Here is a 16,991-nt window from a genome sequence, read left to right on the forward strand (position 1 = left end):
TTTTAAATTCTAAAGTTAACATTGCAACAGAATTTCACATATATGGCTCTATAAATAATTATAAAACTATCTTTACTAGAAAATTGAAAAACTATAATTATATACAGGGAGTCATTTTTGCTAATACTTACATATGTACATTGCTAGAATAAAAAATGAGAAGTTATTCATTTAAAAATGTTTAAACAAGTCTAAACAAACATATTATAGGATCTTTGGATAATTATATTTTAAAATTGCATTTATTAGACATATAATTCACACCATGTACATGTTCATGATAAAAAAGGGAAAAAAATGACTTTGTTTTCCAATCGAAAAACAACCTACTCCGGCAGCTACGTTTATATAGGTAATCTATAGGGGCAATCTGTTATGTCTATTTGATATACTGTAGTATCTGTTGTGTATATTTTATATAGCTATTTCCACTGAGATCTTTATATTTTGTGGCAAACCTCTGGAGTTGATTAGTACACAAAAAAGAAATACCTCAGATCAAAATAAAAGCAGCTGTTCTGCTCAGAGGAGATGTTCCTTTCAGAAAGTATTCATTATAAATGCCATCCAGGAAGACAGTACCGCCAGAAGCCAGGGTCAGCTCCTCTGCTAGTGAATACCAGCGCCCTGAGCGTCTATTTGTGTGTCTAAACTCCTGAAGGCAGATCAAAAGAAGTGGAGTTGGTTAGTTTCCAGCCCAGGAGCCGCTCTTGAAAGTTCCCAGTGAGTCAGCTGCAGTTCCTGGACTGTGGCAGAGACAGAGGTAAATTGAGAAACAGTATTAGAAACTTCTAGCAACATGAATCAGGTTCAGGTAAGAATTCCGGTGGGTGTGTTTAATATGTGAGCTATGAAAGCCAGCATGCTGAAATGGTATCAACAAAGAAGAGCGATCCGAATGATGACTGGATATTATATCCAAGTTAGAAAAACAGACGCCGACACTTCCTGACGCTGTGATTGGTAAGGAATACCTCTGTACCTATGACAAATACATCCCATGTGGGTGCCAATGACGGGAGCAATTGCCTTTTCCATCTATTCAGGTACAAAATTTCTAGCCCCTGCTCTCAGAATGGAGGGCTTTGGAGACAGACAGACTGGGCTTATCAATTAACTTGACTACTCAAACGTTCGTGGCAACTCATTATTAAATCTCTGATCCTAAGATTTTTTTTCATTGTTACTGGGGTAACCGTATCTATAACTAGGTTTTTATGAGTTTTAAATGAGACTTCCAGGGAGTGCCCCAGTGCTTGGCACAAAACACATCAGCATATCTATGTTATTACTGTACGGGGTTAACTTAGGGCAAAGGATGCGCTCCCCCAAAACAGAATTGTGTGTGCAAATTATTTTATCTACTGATAGGCTTAATTCATCTATATTTAACAGGTGATGGTTTTAGAGGAACTGGGTTCTAGCTCATTCGTATCTCTAGCTGGCAAGCCAGTTTCCCCAATATTATGTGGTAATCTTCATTGCTCAGAGTTTTTGATGCCCCCTGGATTGCTCTCTCACATTCTGTCACCTCTGACAGTTTGTGTCATTTGTCTGTTCCTAGAGTAACATTACATTAATCATGAGAGAAGCAGAATCCACCGTGATAACCATTATAGAAAGACAAAGATGCACCCGGTCATTCACTTTTTCTGAGGTTGGACGGGGGCTGGAGGAAGGCTCTCGAGGAAGGACACTGGGCTGTGCCCACGGTCTGGGGTCGAATCCCTGCTACGAAAAAAGAAATAAAAATAAAAATTTTAAAGTAAAAGATCACTTAGTTATTCATGGGCCAGTCTGAATTTGTACTGGGATTATAAATGATGCTCACATTCATTTAATTAAGGTTCCTATTTTTCTTATGTGAGCACATACCTCTTAGGAACTGGAGCCTGTACCTACCAGCTGCGCACACACAGAGACCCAGAAGGTTGTGCTTTTGAAATCGTTGGGTTTATGTGCTGTTAGGATTTTTTTGGGTACTTCATTTATGCAAGGGGCTTTACCCAGCACTGGGATCTGGGCATGCCTGCAATACAATACAGAAGGCAACGTGACTTTATAAAGAAGACAAAAAGGTGAATTAGCTCACAGTGTTCCCCGTTCAGAGGCCCGGCGCTGTCCTCAGCCGTGGTGGTATGCGGGCAGTCAGGATAGCGTCTCACTCCGATGAGAACACAGCGGTGTGAGCGGGCACACCCCAGGATCGGAGCCAGAGGCCTCAGTCAGGCCCCACTCCAGCTGTGTAACTACCAACTCACCAGCGCTGCCATCAGACTCTAAGACGACTACTTTAACCCCTTCTGAGAACAGCAATCCCACTGAGCGGAGGCCGGGCGGCCAGGCTACCTTCTTCTGAGGTTATCCAGACCCTCCCGGGATGTCTCCCCTCTAGCTACAAACAACACCCAAGGGACAACAGTGGGGTCAGGCATCAGACCCAGAATCACCAGCACTGGCTGCCTTTCTTGGCTTCATATTGACTCCTCCAAATGCTGGATCCCTCCCCCACCCCCAAAGTTAAACCTGAAGATTAGCAGCAAGTGGTTAAGCATAGTAGGGAATAATAACAGTCCCGTTTTATAAAGGAAACAAGGACTTGAGAATTATTGGGTAGGAAAAGTTGTGCCTACTTTCAAGCATTAAAAAGTACATGCTTGACTTCTATTTATCAGGATGGAGGGGGAAAAGAATGTTGAAGGAATCAGAGAAACAAAAAGGAAATACAAGGAAATACAGGTTTAAAAGAATTGAAGCCAAAAAAGGTAGTATGAGAATCTGGGGAAATATGTATCTCTCATGATCTGTGTGTGTGTGTGTGTGTGTGTGTGTGTGTGTGCAGGCATGTACATGTGTGTGCAGGCATGTGTGTATATGTATACATGTATATGTGTGTATGTGTTTGTCTGTGTCTGCATGTTTGAGTGCGTGTGTGAGATTGTATGTGTGTATATTTTTATAGTGGAGAGAAGTCTTGCTGTTCCCAAGAAAGACAGGCAAGAGCAGAGTCTATTGTGGAGATACCATCAAAAGTAATTTGCTTCACTTCTTATTGTTGCCTTAAGGAAACCTTTGCTTCCCTTTCATTAGAAAAATTCTGCAGCCACCGAAACAACACTGCTGCTGATAGCATATGGGCACAAAATAAGCAAGGAGAGCCCGGCTACTGTGAGCACGCTTTCATCAGTTACTATACAAGGATATCATGCTGTGTGAGAAAACACATGGTGTAGTCAGTCACCTCCTCCAAAACTGCTGTACCCTGGGGACCTTGTCCCCAGCAAACGGGCATTGGGGTGGCCATCTGATGCCCAACTGTAACAGAACAAAAATGGAGAGGAGAGTGTCTTCCACACACGTGATGGCATTTGTACCAGCAATATGCTCACAGAGGAAACAATCACGGTTTTAAACTATTTTTCTTTTACTGGTTTTCTCTTAACTCATGAGAACCCCAGGAGGTGACTCTGTCATCCATTTCTTCATCTCCTTACGCCCCCATGTTACCAACCCCACTAAGCGATGAGACAGCCTTGAAGACAGTACCGCGCGTCTATCCTCTGATACTCACAGGGAAAACAAAGCTTGCTGGAGCCGAGATGCTAGATGGCAGCCAGAGCCAAACCACCCTGGCAGGGCCCTCATTTAACACATCCACCCTGTGCGCACTCGTGAAATCACTACACGGTAGAGACTTGAAACTCATTCAAACATAACCTAACCTCACTCTATGCTCCTTTGTTTCTCTGGCCTTCATAAGAAAATATCAAACTCTCAGTGATCTGAGCAGCAGACCATGGTTTTCTCCTAGCTCCGGATGTTGGAGTTCAAGATCAAAATGCCAGCAGGGTCGGTTCCTGGCAAGCACTTCCTTCCTGCTCTTTTCTGTGCTTTGTTTGAGGAGAGAGATGGGGAAAAAAAAGGGCAGAGAGAACATACTGGTATTTTGTTTTTAATAAGTCCTATTGGGTTAGAACCCTTCTTTTTCAGGTCCAAAAACGGACACAAAGTGGTCAGCCTATCCGCAGATGAAGTTCCACTCCATAACAGATAAAGAGTTTTTGTTCGAACTTAACTTTGAACCATAGGCATTTTTCTTATGTCAAAATGATCAGAAATACATTGTAGCTTTCATATCTAATATCCTTTATAAGAGAATGCATCCTAATTTACTTAGACGTTTATCTTGCTATTGTAGTTCATGAAATGAATTTACCATTATATACTAACACAATACAAAAAATTAAGTCTAAAGCTGTTACAACCTAGCTTTTACCCTCCTGGGAAGCATAAGAAATCAAATGTGTAAGGAAAGCCATGTGGTTGCATTTAGCATACTAAGATAGCTAGGGTGAGAGGGGAATGTGTCCAGGATTCAGGGATTGATTGTGAGTGGTTTAACACACAGGCTTGCATAAGTCTAATTAAGAAGAGCAGTTCGGAACGGTAAGAGAACAACACATCCTTACAGGATTCACTCGGGGTCCTAAGAATGCCAGAGCCTTGACAGAAAAGAAACGGCCCATACTAACTTCTCACTGAAAGAAATGTTCATAAGGCCAGGCGCTGGTGGCTCACACCTGTAATCCTAGCTACTCAGGAGGCTGAGATCTGAGGATCGTGGTTCAAAGCCAGCCCGGGCAGGAAAGTTCATGAGACTCTTATCTCCAATAAACCGCTAGAAAACTGGAAGTGGCGCTGTGGCTCAAGTGGTAGAGTGCTCACCTTGAGCTGAAGAGCTGAGGGACAGCGCCCAGGCCCAGAGTTCAAGCCCCATGACCAACCAAAAAGAAAAAAAAAAGAGAGAAATGTTCATAAGGACTAGGTGTAGAGATGGAAGCCGGGCTTAGGATAAGCAGCAAGACCTGGCACAGTAGAGACCTGGGATGGTAGCTGGCTTGGAGCTGTTAGGACTGCTAAAGGGACAATGTGAAGAAGACATTCCTAGAACCCACAGAGAAGCTACCAAGATAAGACAGAGATTGAGAAAGAGGAAGGGCTCCCGGTCATAAGGGAAGCCAGGTGAGCTCCAAGGCTAGGGGTGCTCCATTATCGCTCCGAATGGAGGCGCACGTGGGGTCCTGAGTTCAGATCACAATACTGCTGCTGAGAGACACATGTTTTTTTTCTCTCTCATTTGTGGACGTTAGACTTCATGTCACATTCACATACACTGGGTCATATGTACCTGTACTCCAAGGTATGAACTAAAGTTTGGCATAGGCATGAGAGAAAGCCCCTGATAGAACACCTTTGAATAACTAACTCACAGCCTAAGCAAAATGAACACCAGGAATCTGGAACTTGAGATGTCAGGATGTGAGCTCGAGAGGACGGGGGTAATGGATGAAGAGAGGAAAGGCAGATGATACAGTCAGAACATTCGATGTATATAAGAGAAAATGGAACTAGGAAAACCAAGGGGAGGGCTGGGGGAGAAGGAAGGGGTGACATGGATCAAGACACATTGTCCTCATAAACTGACATGCATGAACCCCCATTTTACCGTGACTTGAAGGCAGTATTGTAAAAGGGCCACGCTGGAAGGAAGGAATGTGGGACGGTGGATCTCCTTTCTTCCCCCACCCTATGTCACCCAAAAGTCGGTGCACTGCCTATTGTAATGGAGGACTTTGCTCCCTCTGTTCTTTCTTCCTAGCCATGGGTCCGTTCCCGGTGCTGTTGCTCCTGGTCGCTGTGCTGTGTCCATTCTCCCCAGCCGTGGGGAGTACGGTAGGTATGCTAAGGTGAAATACCTGGCCAGGCAGTCCCACATTTCCCATCCTTCTTCTCAGTAATACCCCATAGCTACTCTTCTCAGTCACATGGGCTGGTGATCAAGTTTACACTCTCCTGTACCGTTCCTCACCATCAACCATTTCTACACTCATCGGGATCTACTTAGCTTCCAGGATGGCTGAGGAACAAACAAATATGACAACTGTCTTTTCCCATGGATAGCTCTCATTGGCGGGTTCGTTTCTCTGGGTTAGCTCCCCAGAACGGGATGGCTGGGTCGTTTAACAGACAGCACTTTCCAGGGAAAAGCTACCATCACGCACACGTGCACCAGCCATCTGCAAGCATTCTCCTTTCCTCCCTCCCCAGCGCCCATCAGCCTCACTGTGCCATACTGTGAGCCAGCCTGCTGGACGCAGGGGGACTGTGTCTCGTCACTGTGCTGCCCGATGACCAAGGCTGTGTGTCCCAGCACAGGCTGGCTGTGCAGGCTTGCCTTCTTCCGAGCCTTTGCTAATCCTTCTAGGAGGACATTTGCAAGAGCTCTTTATATAAAACGCATGGAAATTGACATCAGTTAAAGTTCACTTTTTTCCAGACTCATTATTGCTTGATACTTACTTTATGGACAGAATCTTTTCACACATTTTCATACGATCCATCGTGTGCTTATGTTCCATAAACTTGCTTTTGTGGCATGCTACTCCTTAAATGAAACATGGAGTGTCCTGCAATGAATAAAATCACGTGCCTGTTCTGAGTCAGATTCCTGAACAACGTGCAACAGATAACACTGGCTGAACTTACACTTTTGAAACATGGGCGTTGTTCACTTGAACCAGGTGATCGTCTCTTCTATGTCAACTTCAAGCCCACAAAACGTAACATTTAGATGCTTTTTCCCTTTAGGACAAAGATATGGCATCTGTGTCAACAACCCTGAGTTCTGTCCAGAAGGAGATTGTGGATAAACACAACCAACTGAGGAAAATGGTCTCCCCCAGCGCCAGCAACATGCTGAAGATGGTAGGAGACGCCGTCATGTCTGCAAAGCGGGCGAGCCGGCGGGCTGCAGGGGCTCTGGAAATGCTGGCTCAGGAGGCTCTGCCCTTGTGTTGTGGTTGGGAATGGATGACTTGAGTTCCCCTGAGAACTGCTAAATAACTTGCAGGAGAATTTGTGGGCATTTCACCATGGGTGCAGAAAGGAAACCACATGCTACGGCATCCAATGAAAGACCAGTGTGTTTTCTGCTCATTAGGCTCTTTCTGTCTGTCTCAATCTAGGATCAATACTAAACACAACCAACAGTCCACTTCTTTGTTCTCCGTATATCATGGAAATCCATGTTTCCCAAATGTATTCCATGAGACAGAGAAAAAGAAAAGGAACTGCGAACTAAGAAGGCAGCATCTTAACATGAGGGTGAAGAACACCTCCATACTGCTACATGTTTAATAATATTTAGAACGAAATAAGTACTTAATGTCTTTATTTAGATGTACTTAGTCAAGTAAACAATTATTTTAGAAATGTCAGTGACCTGGGCTAGTATATCTACTATCAGCATGTCTCCAGAGCATAAAAACCTATTTTCTAATGATAAATATTAGCACCTATACATACTAATGTATAGAATTGTCACATCTGGGAAGTCTATCACATGCTATCTATTATACATCGTGTGTCATATATACTGTATGTGATATGTAGGTATGATGTGGATGTGGTGAAAATTCAGAAGGCACCCACACAGACATTTTATAAGCCCTCACCCTGACTGTGAAGGTGATGTGCATTTGCGTTTTGAATTGTGGTTAAGGGAAATCTTCATTTCTTTCCATTTTTTAGAGCTGGAGCGCCCAGGCTGCCAAGAATGCCCAAAATTGGGCAGAGAAGTGTGACTACAAACACAGTGACCCTGAATTCAGAAGAACCAGTACGTACATTAGTAAGCCCTTAGTGCAGTGAGGACAGAACCCTTTACAAATTAATCCTCCTTCCCATGCTGGTCTTCTCAAGCCAAGTGTCTCGGTGTGTGTGAGTCCCGAGGGCTCCTTCTTGCAGTTCTGGAGTGGAAGGGCCTCTCACGTAGGGACTCTCATCCATCGCTCCTCCTGCCAGGAGCTCAGCAGCAGTTCACTCTTCATAGCTTCCTCTCCCTTTACACAGTGAGAACCAACTGTTGGGGAAGAACTGAGTAGAAATTAGGGACAAATATAGGGAATTTCTGTCTGCTAAGAATATTTGCTTTTGTGGTGGCTCATGTGCTTTATCAGGATTGTAGAAATGATTTTTTAGTGTCTGCTCTTGAATTAGAAAAAAAAAAGTTGAATGATAGCATTTACCTTTACTATTTTCTTGAGGATCATTTTTAAAGAAGGCTCCACTGTAAGGTCCAGACGGGCCTCAAAGTCTCTGTGTAGCCCAGGCTTCTATCTACCTGGTTATGTCCCTATTCTAGCCCCTCAAGTGTTAGGTATGTGTACACAGCTCTCTCTTCCTTAATTTTTATGACAGCAAGTATTGTGTGTTCTTGCTTATAACACAAATTATATACTGAGTAAAAATAACCTAGGAGACATGATCTTGACATTTCAGAAACATAAAAAGAATGGCAAAAATATATACAAGACAAAATGCTGTTATTAAAATGATATCAAGTCAGGGCCAATTTGTAATTAATTAATGACATCTTTTGTGAAGGCAGGACTTCATTTTGATGATCATAATTACAATGAAATTATGAAGAGGAGTTACAATCTTCAAAGTTGTAAAGCATTGTCTTTAAAAATCACAGCTTCAGCTCCTTTCCAGTTTGAAGTTATTTAAGAGTAGTTTACACCCCCTTTAGATGACATATCAGCATTGCATTTCACCATTCAAATATAAATTTTATTAGTAGGTATTGAAAAGAATATTCAAATACTTTTGGCTGGAAGATACTCTTTTCTTTAAGTCTTTGGCCTGTAATATTCTAATTGGCTAATTCAGACAACACTTCTAAACTTTGAAAATACTATGTTTATCTAGTGGATTTGTTTTTTGTTGTTGTTGGTTGTGGGACTTGAACTCTAGGCCTGGGCGCTGTCCCTCAGCTGTTCAGCTCAAGGTGAGCACTTTACCACTTGAGCCACAGTGACACTTTCAGTTTTCTGGTGTTTATTGGAGATAAAGAGTACCACATACTTTCCTGTCCAGGCTGGCTTTGAACTGCAGTCCTCAGATTTCAGCCTCCTGAGTAGCTAGGATTGCAGGCATGAGCCACCAGCACCTGGCAATACTTGGGGTTTTTAAGGACAAACTATAAGAGTTTTACAAAGTCTACCCAAAATGACAATCTTAACTATTCATATTTCTGTGAAAATCTCATTTGATTTGGAGTTATGGTTCAATGGTTATACCAGCCTAGAAAGTTCAAAGTCTTGAATTCAAAAGCCCAATAGTCGAGGCAAGAAAAAAGAGAGAGAGAGAGGGAAGAGAAGGAAAACTAGAGGGAGGGAAAGGGGAAGGGAACAGGACAGGAGAAAGGGAAGGCAAGAAAGAAGGGAGGGAGAAAGAGGAAGGTAAGGAAGGGAAGAAAAAGGGAGGGAGACTAGGAGGGAGGGAGGGAGAGAGGGAGGGAGGGAGGGAGGAAGGAAGAAGGAAGGAAGGAAGGAAGGAAGGAAGGAAGGAAGGAAGGAAGGAAGGAAGGAAGGAAGGGAGGAAGGAAGGAAGAAGGAAGGCAGGCAGGCAGGCAGGAAGTTAGTTTTCTGGGGAGTACTGGTGAGAAAGTGAGTCAAAATATACCATTTGGTGTCTAACTCCTTACATTTACAACACAAAGCCAAACATTCTGGCACATATAGAGAACATGCTATGTAGATGAGTGTGTTCAAGGAGAGTGGATAACAAAGATAGAGACTTCTCAGTCTAAGCACAGCTTTGCAGGGTTGCGTCCAGTCCACATGTGCCAGACATATCCTAAAACCTGTGGCTTCATCTTTATGGTTGTAAGAACCAGCAGTAACCATGGCAACCATGGTACTGCGTCTGCAGAGAAGGGGCTTCGTTGGTGGCGGAGGAGGGGTCCTATTTTCTCTCTCCATTGCCTTCCTCCTGAATCATCCATTCATCCTTAGATATAAGCTGTGGCGAGAATCTCTTTATGTCAAGTCACGTCACCACATGGTCCCATGCCATCCAAACCTGGTATGATGAGCACTCTGACTTGAACTTTGGTGTAGGCCCAAAGACTTCTGATGCTGTCGTGGGACATTACACTCAGGTAAGAACATGAAACACCCCGACCCTACGTGATCTTGAAGAGAACTCCAAACTTGCACTTGTGCAGTGTTTGAATTTGACAAACACTTATTTTCTTTCTGAAAAACAATCTCGCTACATAACCCATGATGCTCTCCAAGGCTCCATCTGCCTGTCCCAGTCTTCTGCATGAAGGAATTACAGGAGTGCAGTGCGATCCTCATCCCAGGGGTGGGGAACGTCTTGTGTGGATCTAGAAGTGTCTTGGGTATTTAGGCTGTCTTTTTAGTCATCTGTAGGAGAGTGGCAAAGAAATACACTGTATTTTTAATAGGCTAAATAAACACAGAAATGAATATATGTGGAGTTGTGAGATCTCTAAAGACTTTTTAGTTTTATTCAATATTACACCCCCATCCAGAGAATGCCAGTGACAGCCTTTTTGATGCTGAAGTTCTTCCTTTGTTCTACTGACCTCCCTCCTCTAACGCACCCTTGTCTTTGCATATGGTGTGTAGACGGTCTGGTACGCATCTCATCTTGTTGGGTGTGGAGTTTCCTACTGCCCTAAACAATCTTTAAAAGTCTTCATGGTGTGCCAGTATTGTCCTGCGTAAGTATCCATGCAAGAGTTTGCTTTCAATAACACCAAGTGAAATTTAATATTATTAAGTGATCATATAACAACCACCACCAGCTCCGAGTATACTTTAGAAAAGAAGAGAGGAATAAATGGTTTTCTTTAGTTGAGGCATAGTTAACCAAATTTTGAGAAAGACCACTTTTTCCTGCCAAAGCATAATATTCTTCCAGAACTCTTTCCTCGTGCCTAAAGATCATGTGTTTTCCCATCTCCACAGCCATTCCCTAGACCCAGGGTTACCCCAGGAGGACATGCAGTATGTATGATCAGTTTTTATAGGTTTAGATCCAAAATAATGACAGTTTTATGCTAGGCTAAGGGTGAAAATGGGGTAGAAATGGAACCTGAATAGAACAGTGATTGCAGCCATACTTTGGCTCAAAGTATCTACTCTTGTTTATAAAAAGTGATTAGTTGGTACCTTTTAAAAATGATTAAATCTTAGACTTCAATGGATTTTAGAAGAATACTAATATATTTCAAATAGTCATAGAAAGATAACATCTTTAAGTTTTAATTTCTCAAAATTTGCCACAAAAATCACTTAAGAAACTATCTACTAAGATCTCAACTGATAGCCAGAAACCTACCCATCCTCAAGCAATTATGTCTGAGTTTACAACCTACCCATTCTTTTTAGACTCATTTTTGACACATAAGAATTTTCCCACTAGAGACAGAAACTCCAGTTACCCCATTGCAACAATTGCTTGGTGATTTGAAATAATTACACCATTTAATAGATATCCATCTATGTTTGGGTACTAATTTAGGAGGTAAATTCGATGAGATGTATTTTCAGGAAACTGACATCCTACTTTTCTAATTTCAGTGGTAATGTTAATAATAGACTATATACCCCTTACAACAAAGGAAAACCGTGTGGCGCTTGTCCAAATGACTGTGACGATGGACTCTGCAGTAAGTCTGGCACAATAACTCACTGGGATAAAAAAAAAATGCATTTCTTTTCAGCAATTGTTGAAAATACTGTGAAAAGAGATAGGTACATAGAAGAAAGTTCAGTAAATATTTTATTCAGTGCTGCTTTTAAAAAATAGAAAACTTTCTGGGTGCCATTGGCTCACACCTGTATCCTAACCAACAGAAGGCTGAGATCTGAGAATCAAGGTTAGAAGCCCACCAAGACTGGAAAGTCCATGAGACACTTATCTCCAATTAATCACCAAAAAGCCAGAAGTGGAGCTGTGGCTCAAGTGGTAGAGCACTAATCTTGAGCAAAAATGCTCAGGGACAGTGCCCTGACACCGAGTTCAAGCCCCAGGACTGGCATACATGCACACATGCGTGCGCGCACACACATGCGTGCGCGTGCGCGTGCACACACACACACACACACACACACACACACACACACACACACAGTGGAGAACTTCCATGCTCCACAGGACACAGTGATCTGGGTGTAATGAAGTCAGCCTCCATTCTCAGTCCCCTCCCCCTCATTGACATTGAGTTTGTGTCATTGCTGAGCAAGAACATCATCCTGAAGTGACAAGTTTATTTGTTTGTATTTCAGCCAACAGTTGCCCTCACAACAACAAATACTCTAACTGCAACTATTTGAAACAAACAGCGACCTGCGAAAACCCAATGGTCAAAAGTAATTGTGGTGCCTCCTGCTATTGTACTGGCAAAATTTTCAATGCGCCGATCACAGACAACTAGAGCCCTGTGGAGGATGATCACACCGTCTGCTTAGACTTCACACGTACAACCTGGAAAGTTGGAGGCCTGTTTCCTGCAAATCTGACTCAAAACTAAAAAGAGTTTTTCCTTTTCTTCTGTATTTCCTTCTTGTTTTTTTATAGAAATCACTTTCCTACTAAGGATTGAAGAATAATGAAATCCCTGTATGTCTCCTGGGACTTTGTTGTATACATTTATGATGTGAATTGAATCAAACAGAGGATTCTATAAGTTGTATTTTTCTATGACTATGGTCGTGAATACTATAAATTATAGAATCATTGCCCCAGTAAAACTGGGACTAAAATCACAGAATATATTATATCATTGCCCATAAATCCTAAGCTACAGTCATCCATTCTAACTCCACCCAGCTAAGTATGTGCAAAGAAATGTTGACTTCTACTCCCTTTACGTGTTCTTTGCCAATTCACTCTCCTACCCATTAGCCTGGATTTCATCCTTACCATTATGTTGAAACTTATAACCAAAGTAACTCTTACTTTCTCATGCCAAAGACAATGAAGATATTTGATTTTTTTATCTGCATAAGTTGACCAATAGGATCACTTTTTCATTCATAACATACTTTTTCTTAAATACATCTTCTTTAAAACAATAACTATTTTAAAACAAAAAATATAATACATTCTCTCCTCCGCAAGAGATTAGAAGTCAGTGTGCATGTTTGGTGTCTACCCTGAAGTTAGGAACTCACTTTCAAAGACTAACTAATGCTAAGGAAAAAAACAGTATGAAGGAAAACGCTATCTGAAAAATGCTATCATAACCAGCTGATCTAAATGCCAACTTTTTCTGTTCAATTTGAATCTAATTGTTCTCTTGGTGTAATTCATGAAACATAACTTTCTTTTTTGGTGTGACTACATAAGCAATGGCTTTTAGGAATAAATAAAATTTAATCTTAGCAACATATTAATCCTCTCCCAGGATTTTTTTTGAAATGACAGTTGTTCTTCTATACCATACAACATTATAATGTCTTATGAAATACATTCTCATAACATTTAAGGTTTTGGTCCTTATAGGTGAATGGTTCCTTGTTAGTGCTTAGCTCAAATAAAAATCTATAACTGAGGTCAGTGGGAATGGACTATACAATCATTCTAAAGAAGTTACCTATTTATAATATAACTTAAGGAAGTTGGCCATTTGAGTTTGATCACTTTTTTAGCTCCTAAAATAATAATCAAAATATAAAGATAGAAAAAATATTAACTTATGGGACAGAACTATATTGGGTAATGCAAAGGTGAACAGATGGGAAGATAAATAGAATAAAATGAAAAAAATCAGATATTTTAAAATGTTTAAGTTGGCTAATCTATGTATAATGCTATCAAATAACTTATGTTGCTCTTTCTAAACTTATTCTAGACTTTAATAAGTGACAGAGACTTGAATTGCTGTGTGTGTGTTTGTGTGTGTGCTTGTGTGTGTGTGTGTGTGTGTGTGTGTGTGTGTGTGTGTATCCTGGGGCTTGAACTCAGAGCTTCTACCACTTGAGCCCCAACTCCAGTTCTGTATTTTTTTGGAGGGGCAGGGTTGAAAAGGCTAATAAGAGATAAGAGTATCATGTACTTTCCTGCCCAAGCTGGCTTTGAACTGTGATCCTCAGATCTCAACTTCCTGAGTAGCTAGGACTAGAGATGTGAGCCATTGGTATCCAGCTACCTTTTAGATTAATCCTAAATTTTATGGGCAGAATAATAGTAAATGTAAAAATAGTTCTGTTAGCATGCTAGCCTCCTTCGGGAGGTATATCACTTCATAACTAATAAAAAACACACTCTGGAGGAGAGATTAAGTTTCTTTTTATCCACTTCAGAAAAGTTCCTGAAAAGACTACAATATTTGCCGATCACTTTTTTAATACATGCCATATGATGATGCCTAAAATATATTTTAGCCAAAACCCTCATTCTACATATTTAATTTAATTTATGGAAAGACAAAGGCACTTTTCAAACCAGTTAGCCACATATATATTACTTTAAAAAATACTATTTTCATTTCCCTCAGATAATTTTGTCCTCAAGGAAAGCCTGCCCCCATTCAGCTCAGTTTCTAAGGTGCACAGATGGTGAAAAAAAGAAAGGAGAAAAAAGGTGATTTGTCTCATGATAATATCACCAGCTAGGAGAAAAACTAGCACCAATTTCTGTGTCCCATAATAATAATTTCTTTGCTGTGGTCTTATAGGATTCTACTGTAGAAATAACTATCAATTTTTTTCATAGTTGTTCGAGAGTGGAAATACATGTGTGTGTGTGTGTGTGTAAATTTATGAAAATATACACATATGGAAATATCTATATAATGAAAACATGATGCCACTCCAACATCACCCCAGAAGAGCCATAAAGACAAAAATCTAACACCAAATTGTGCCTTCCATGAACTATAAATTGAGAGAAGGAAACAGCAGAATCCTACTGTCCTGAATCTACTGAATCTATTTCAAATGTCTCCTTCATTTGGCATTGCAGAAAGACTTTCATAGAATTATAATTTGATATAGAAAGTGGGGAGGGAGAGAAATGTAGGGCTTGGGGGGTTTGCACATTTACCTGTTAGGTTGCTTTTGTAATTAAGTGGGGGGGGGGGGGAGGGCGGAAAAAGCAGAAGGCTCAGGTCTGAGGGCCCAGTTTCCCCATTCCCACCCCGACTCCCCTCCAAGCTGTCCAAATCACTTCCTGGCCGTTTGAACTTGTCGCCAATCATCACACAGCGAGCCCAGAGTGACAGAAATGCGGACCAATCACAGGGCTCAATTTCCTTCCCATTTTCCCCCCCACACACACACCCCACGCTCACAATGGCTGCCTCATAGGAGGGGGCGGGCCGAGTGGCGGAAGGGGTGGGCGGAGCAGCTGAAGGGGCGGGGCAAGAGCACAGGCGTTGGGGAGTCCGCCCGGAATCCTCCTCCTCCTCCTCCTCCCTCCGGAGCAGCAGGAACAGCGCTGCTCCAGCCCCCAGATCCGCCCCAGGCAGGCGGCCCCGTCGCGCTCTCCCCCCTTCCCCCACCCGCCCGCCGGCATGTCTCTCTCCAACAAGCTGACGCTGGACAAGCTGGACGTGAAGGGCAAGCGCGTCCTCATGCGTGTGGACTTCAACGTGCCCATGAAGAATAACCAGATCACCAACACGCAGAGGATCCGGGCCGCCGTGCCCAGCATCCAGCACTGCCTGGACCACGGGGCCAAGGCCGTGGTGCTCATGAGTCACCTGGGCCGGCCCGACGGCATGCCCCGGCCGGACAAGTACTCGCTGGAGCCCGTGGTGCCCGAGCTGAAGACGCTGCTGGGCCGGGACGTGCAGTTCCTGAAGGACTGCGTGGGGCCCGAGGTGGAGAAGGCCTGCGCCAGCCCCGCGCCCGGCGCCGTCATCCTGCTGGAGAACCTGCGCTTCCACCTGGAGGAGGAGGGCAAGGGTCTGGACGCGGGCGGCAGCAAGGTCAAGGCCGACCCGGACAAGGTGCAGGCCTTCCGGGCCTCGCTCTCCCGGCTGGGAGACGTGTACGTCAACGACGCCTTCGGCACGGCGCACCGCGCCCACAGCTCCATGGTGGGCGTGGAGCTGCCCCAGCGGGCCGCGGGCTTCCTCATGAAGAAGGAGCTGGAGTACTTCGCCCGCGCCCTGGAGAAGCCCGAGCGGCCCTTCCTGGCCATCCTGGGCGGCGCCAAGGTGGCGGACAAGATCCAGCTCATCAGGAACATGCTGGACAAGGTGAACCACATGATCATCGGCGGCGGCATGGCCTACACCTTCCTGAAGGTGCAGAGCAACATGGAGATCGGGGCCTCCCTGTTCGACGAGGAGGGCGCCAAGATCGTGAAGGACATCATGGACAAGGCCGAGAAGAACGGGGTGAAGATGACCCTCCCCGTGGACTTCGTCACGGGGGACAAGTTCGAGGAGGGGGCCAAGGTGGGACAGGCCACGGTGGAGTCCGGCATCCCCGCGGGCTGGATGGGGCTGGACTGCGGTCCCGAGAGCATGAAAAAGAACGCGGAAGTCGTGGCCCAAGCCAAGATGATCCTCTGGAACGGCCCCCTGGGGGTCTTCGAGTGGGACGCCTTTGCCAAGGGGACCAAGGCCCTCATGGATGAGATCGTCAAAGCCACGGCCAAGGGCTGTGTCACCATTATAGGCGGCGGGGACACCGCCACCTGCTGTGCCAAGTGGAACACGGAGGACAAGGTCAGCCACGTGAGCACCGGCGGGGGGGCCAGCCTAGAGCTTCTGGAAGGGAAAGTTCTTCCCGGGGTGGAGGCCCTGAACAACTTATAGTCGTCTGCATGTGTGTCTCCTCATCAAGCGCAAAGCCCTTAGACTCAAATGGCTTTCTTCTCAATCCTCTGTGCGTCTCAGCCCCGGGCGGTGCGGACATCTTAACGCCCTTCCAGCAATCCAAATAGTGCCACACTCACACCTAGCATCCTGGAGATCTCATTCCAACTTCACCATCGGGCTTCCTAGGGGGAGGAGTCATTCCTAACGCCTATTAAAGTAGTCGTTTGAATAAGTGGAATTGGCCCTTGTGCAAATTTTGTCTGTATGTGTTGGTTCCCTGTCTGAAAACAGGGAGGGAAATGCATAAGTCATTGGTGAAGAAGGCCAAGTTCTACCA

The 16,991-nt window shown here is 43.8% G+C and overlaps 2 protein-coding genes across 2 annotated transcripts; both read left to right on the forward strand.

The window, feature by feature from the left end:
* Window positions 1-741: 741 nt before the first annotated feature.
* On the forward strand, window positions 742-13,273 carry LOC138827993 (cysteine-rich secretory protein 3-like). The gene is made up of 8 exons (XM_070023565.1): window positions 742-763; window positions 5,660-5,733; window positions 6,649-6,765; window positions 7,591-7,678; window positions 9,861-10,006; window positions 10,503-10,597; window positions 11,460-11,548; window positions 12,168-13,273. Exons 2-8 carry the CDS (start codon window positions 5,662-5,664, stop codon window positions 12,314-12,316), a joined length of 756 nt encoding a protein of 251 aa, XP_069879666.1. The 5' UTR covers window positions 742-763; window positions 5,660-5,661; the 3' UTR covers window positions 12,317-13,273.
* Window positions 13,274-15,231: 1,958 nt separating this feature from the next.
* Pgk2 (phosphoglycerate kinase 2) lies at window positions 15,232-16,892 on the forward strand. The gene has a single exon (XM_070023562.1). It carries the CDS (start codon window positions 15,398-15,400, stop codon window positions 16,649-16,651), a length of 1,254 nt encoding a protein of 417 aa, XP_069879663.1. The 5' UTR covers window positions 15,232-15,397; the 3' UTR covers window positions 16,652-16,892.
* The last annotated feature ends 99 nt before the right edge of the window (window positions 16,893-16,991 follow it).

Source organism: Dipodomys merriami, unplaced genomic scaffold (assembly GCF_024711535.1).
Source record: "Dipodomys merriami isolate MVZ:Mamm:240054 unplaced genomic scaffold, mDipMer1.0.p SCAF_16, whole genome shotgun sequence".
Classification (NCBI taxonomy): domain Eukaryota; kingdom Metazoa; phylum Chordata; class Mammalia; order Rodentia; family Heteromyidae; genus Dipodomys; species Dipodomys merriami.

What these genes read in the sequence shown, in the direction of transcription:
- Pgk2 (XM_070023562.1), top strand. Translation starts at nt 15,398, where the DNA reads ATGTCTCTCTCCAACAAGCTGACGCTGGACAAGCTGGACGTGAAGGGC.
- LOC138827993 (XM_070023565.1), top strand. Translation starts at nt 5,662, where the DNA reads ATGGGTCCGTTCCCGGTGCTGTTGCTCCTGGTCGCTGTGCTGTGTCCA. An exon ending in CCAGCAACATGCTGAAGATG is followed by an intron (nt 6,766 to 7,590) that starts GTAGGAGACGCC and finishes TCCATTTTTTAG; the next exon opens with AGCTGGAGCGCCCAGGCTGC. An exon ending in GTGTGCCAGTATTGTCCTGC is followed by an intron (nt 10,598 to 11,459) that starts GTAAGTATCCAT and finishes TTCTAATTTCAG; the next exon opens with TGGTAATGTTAATAATAGAC.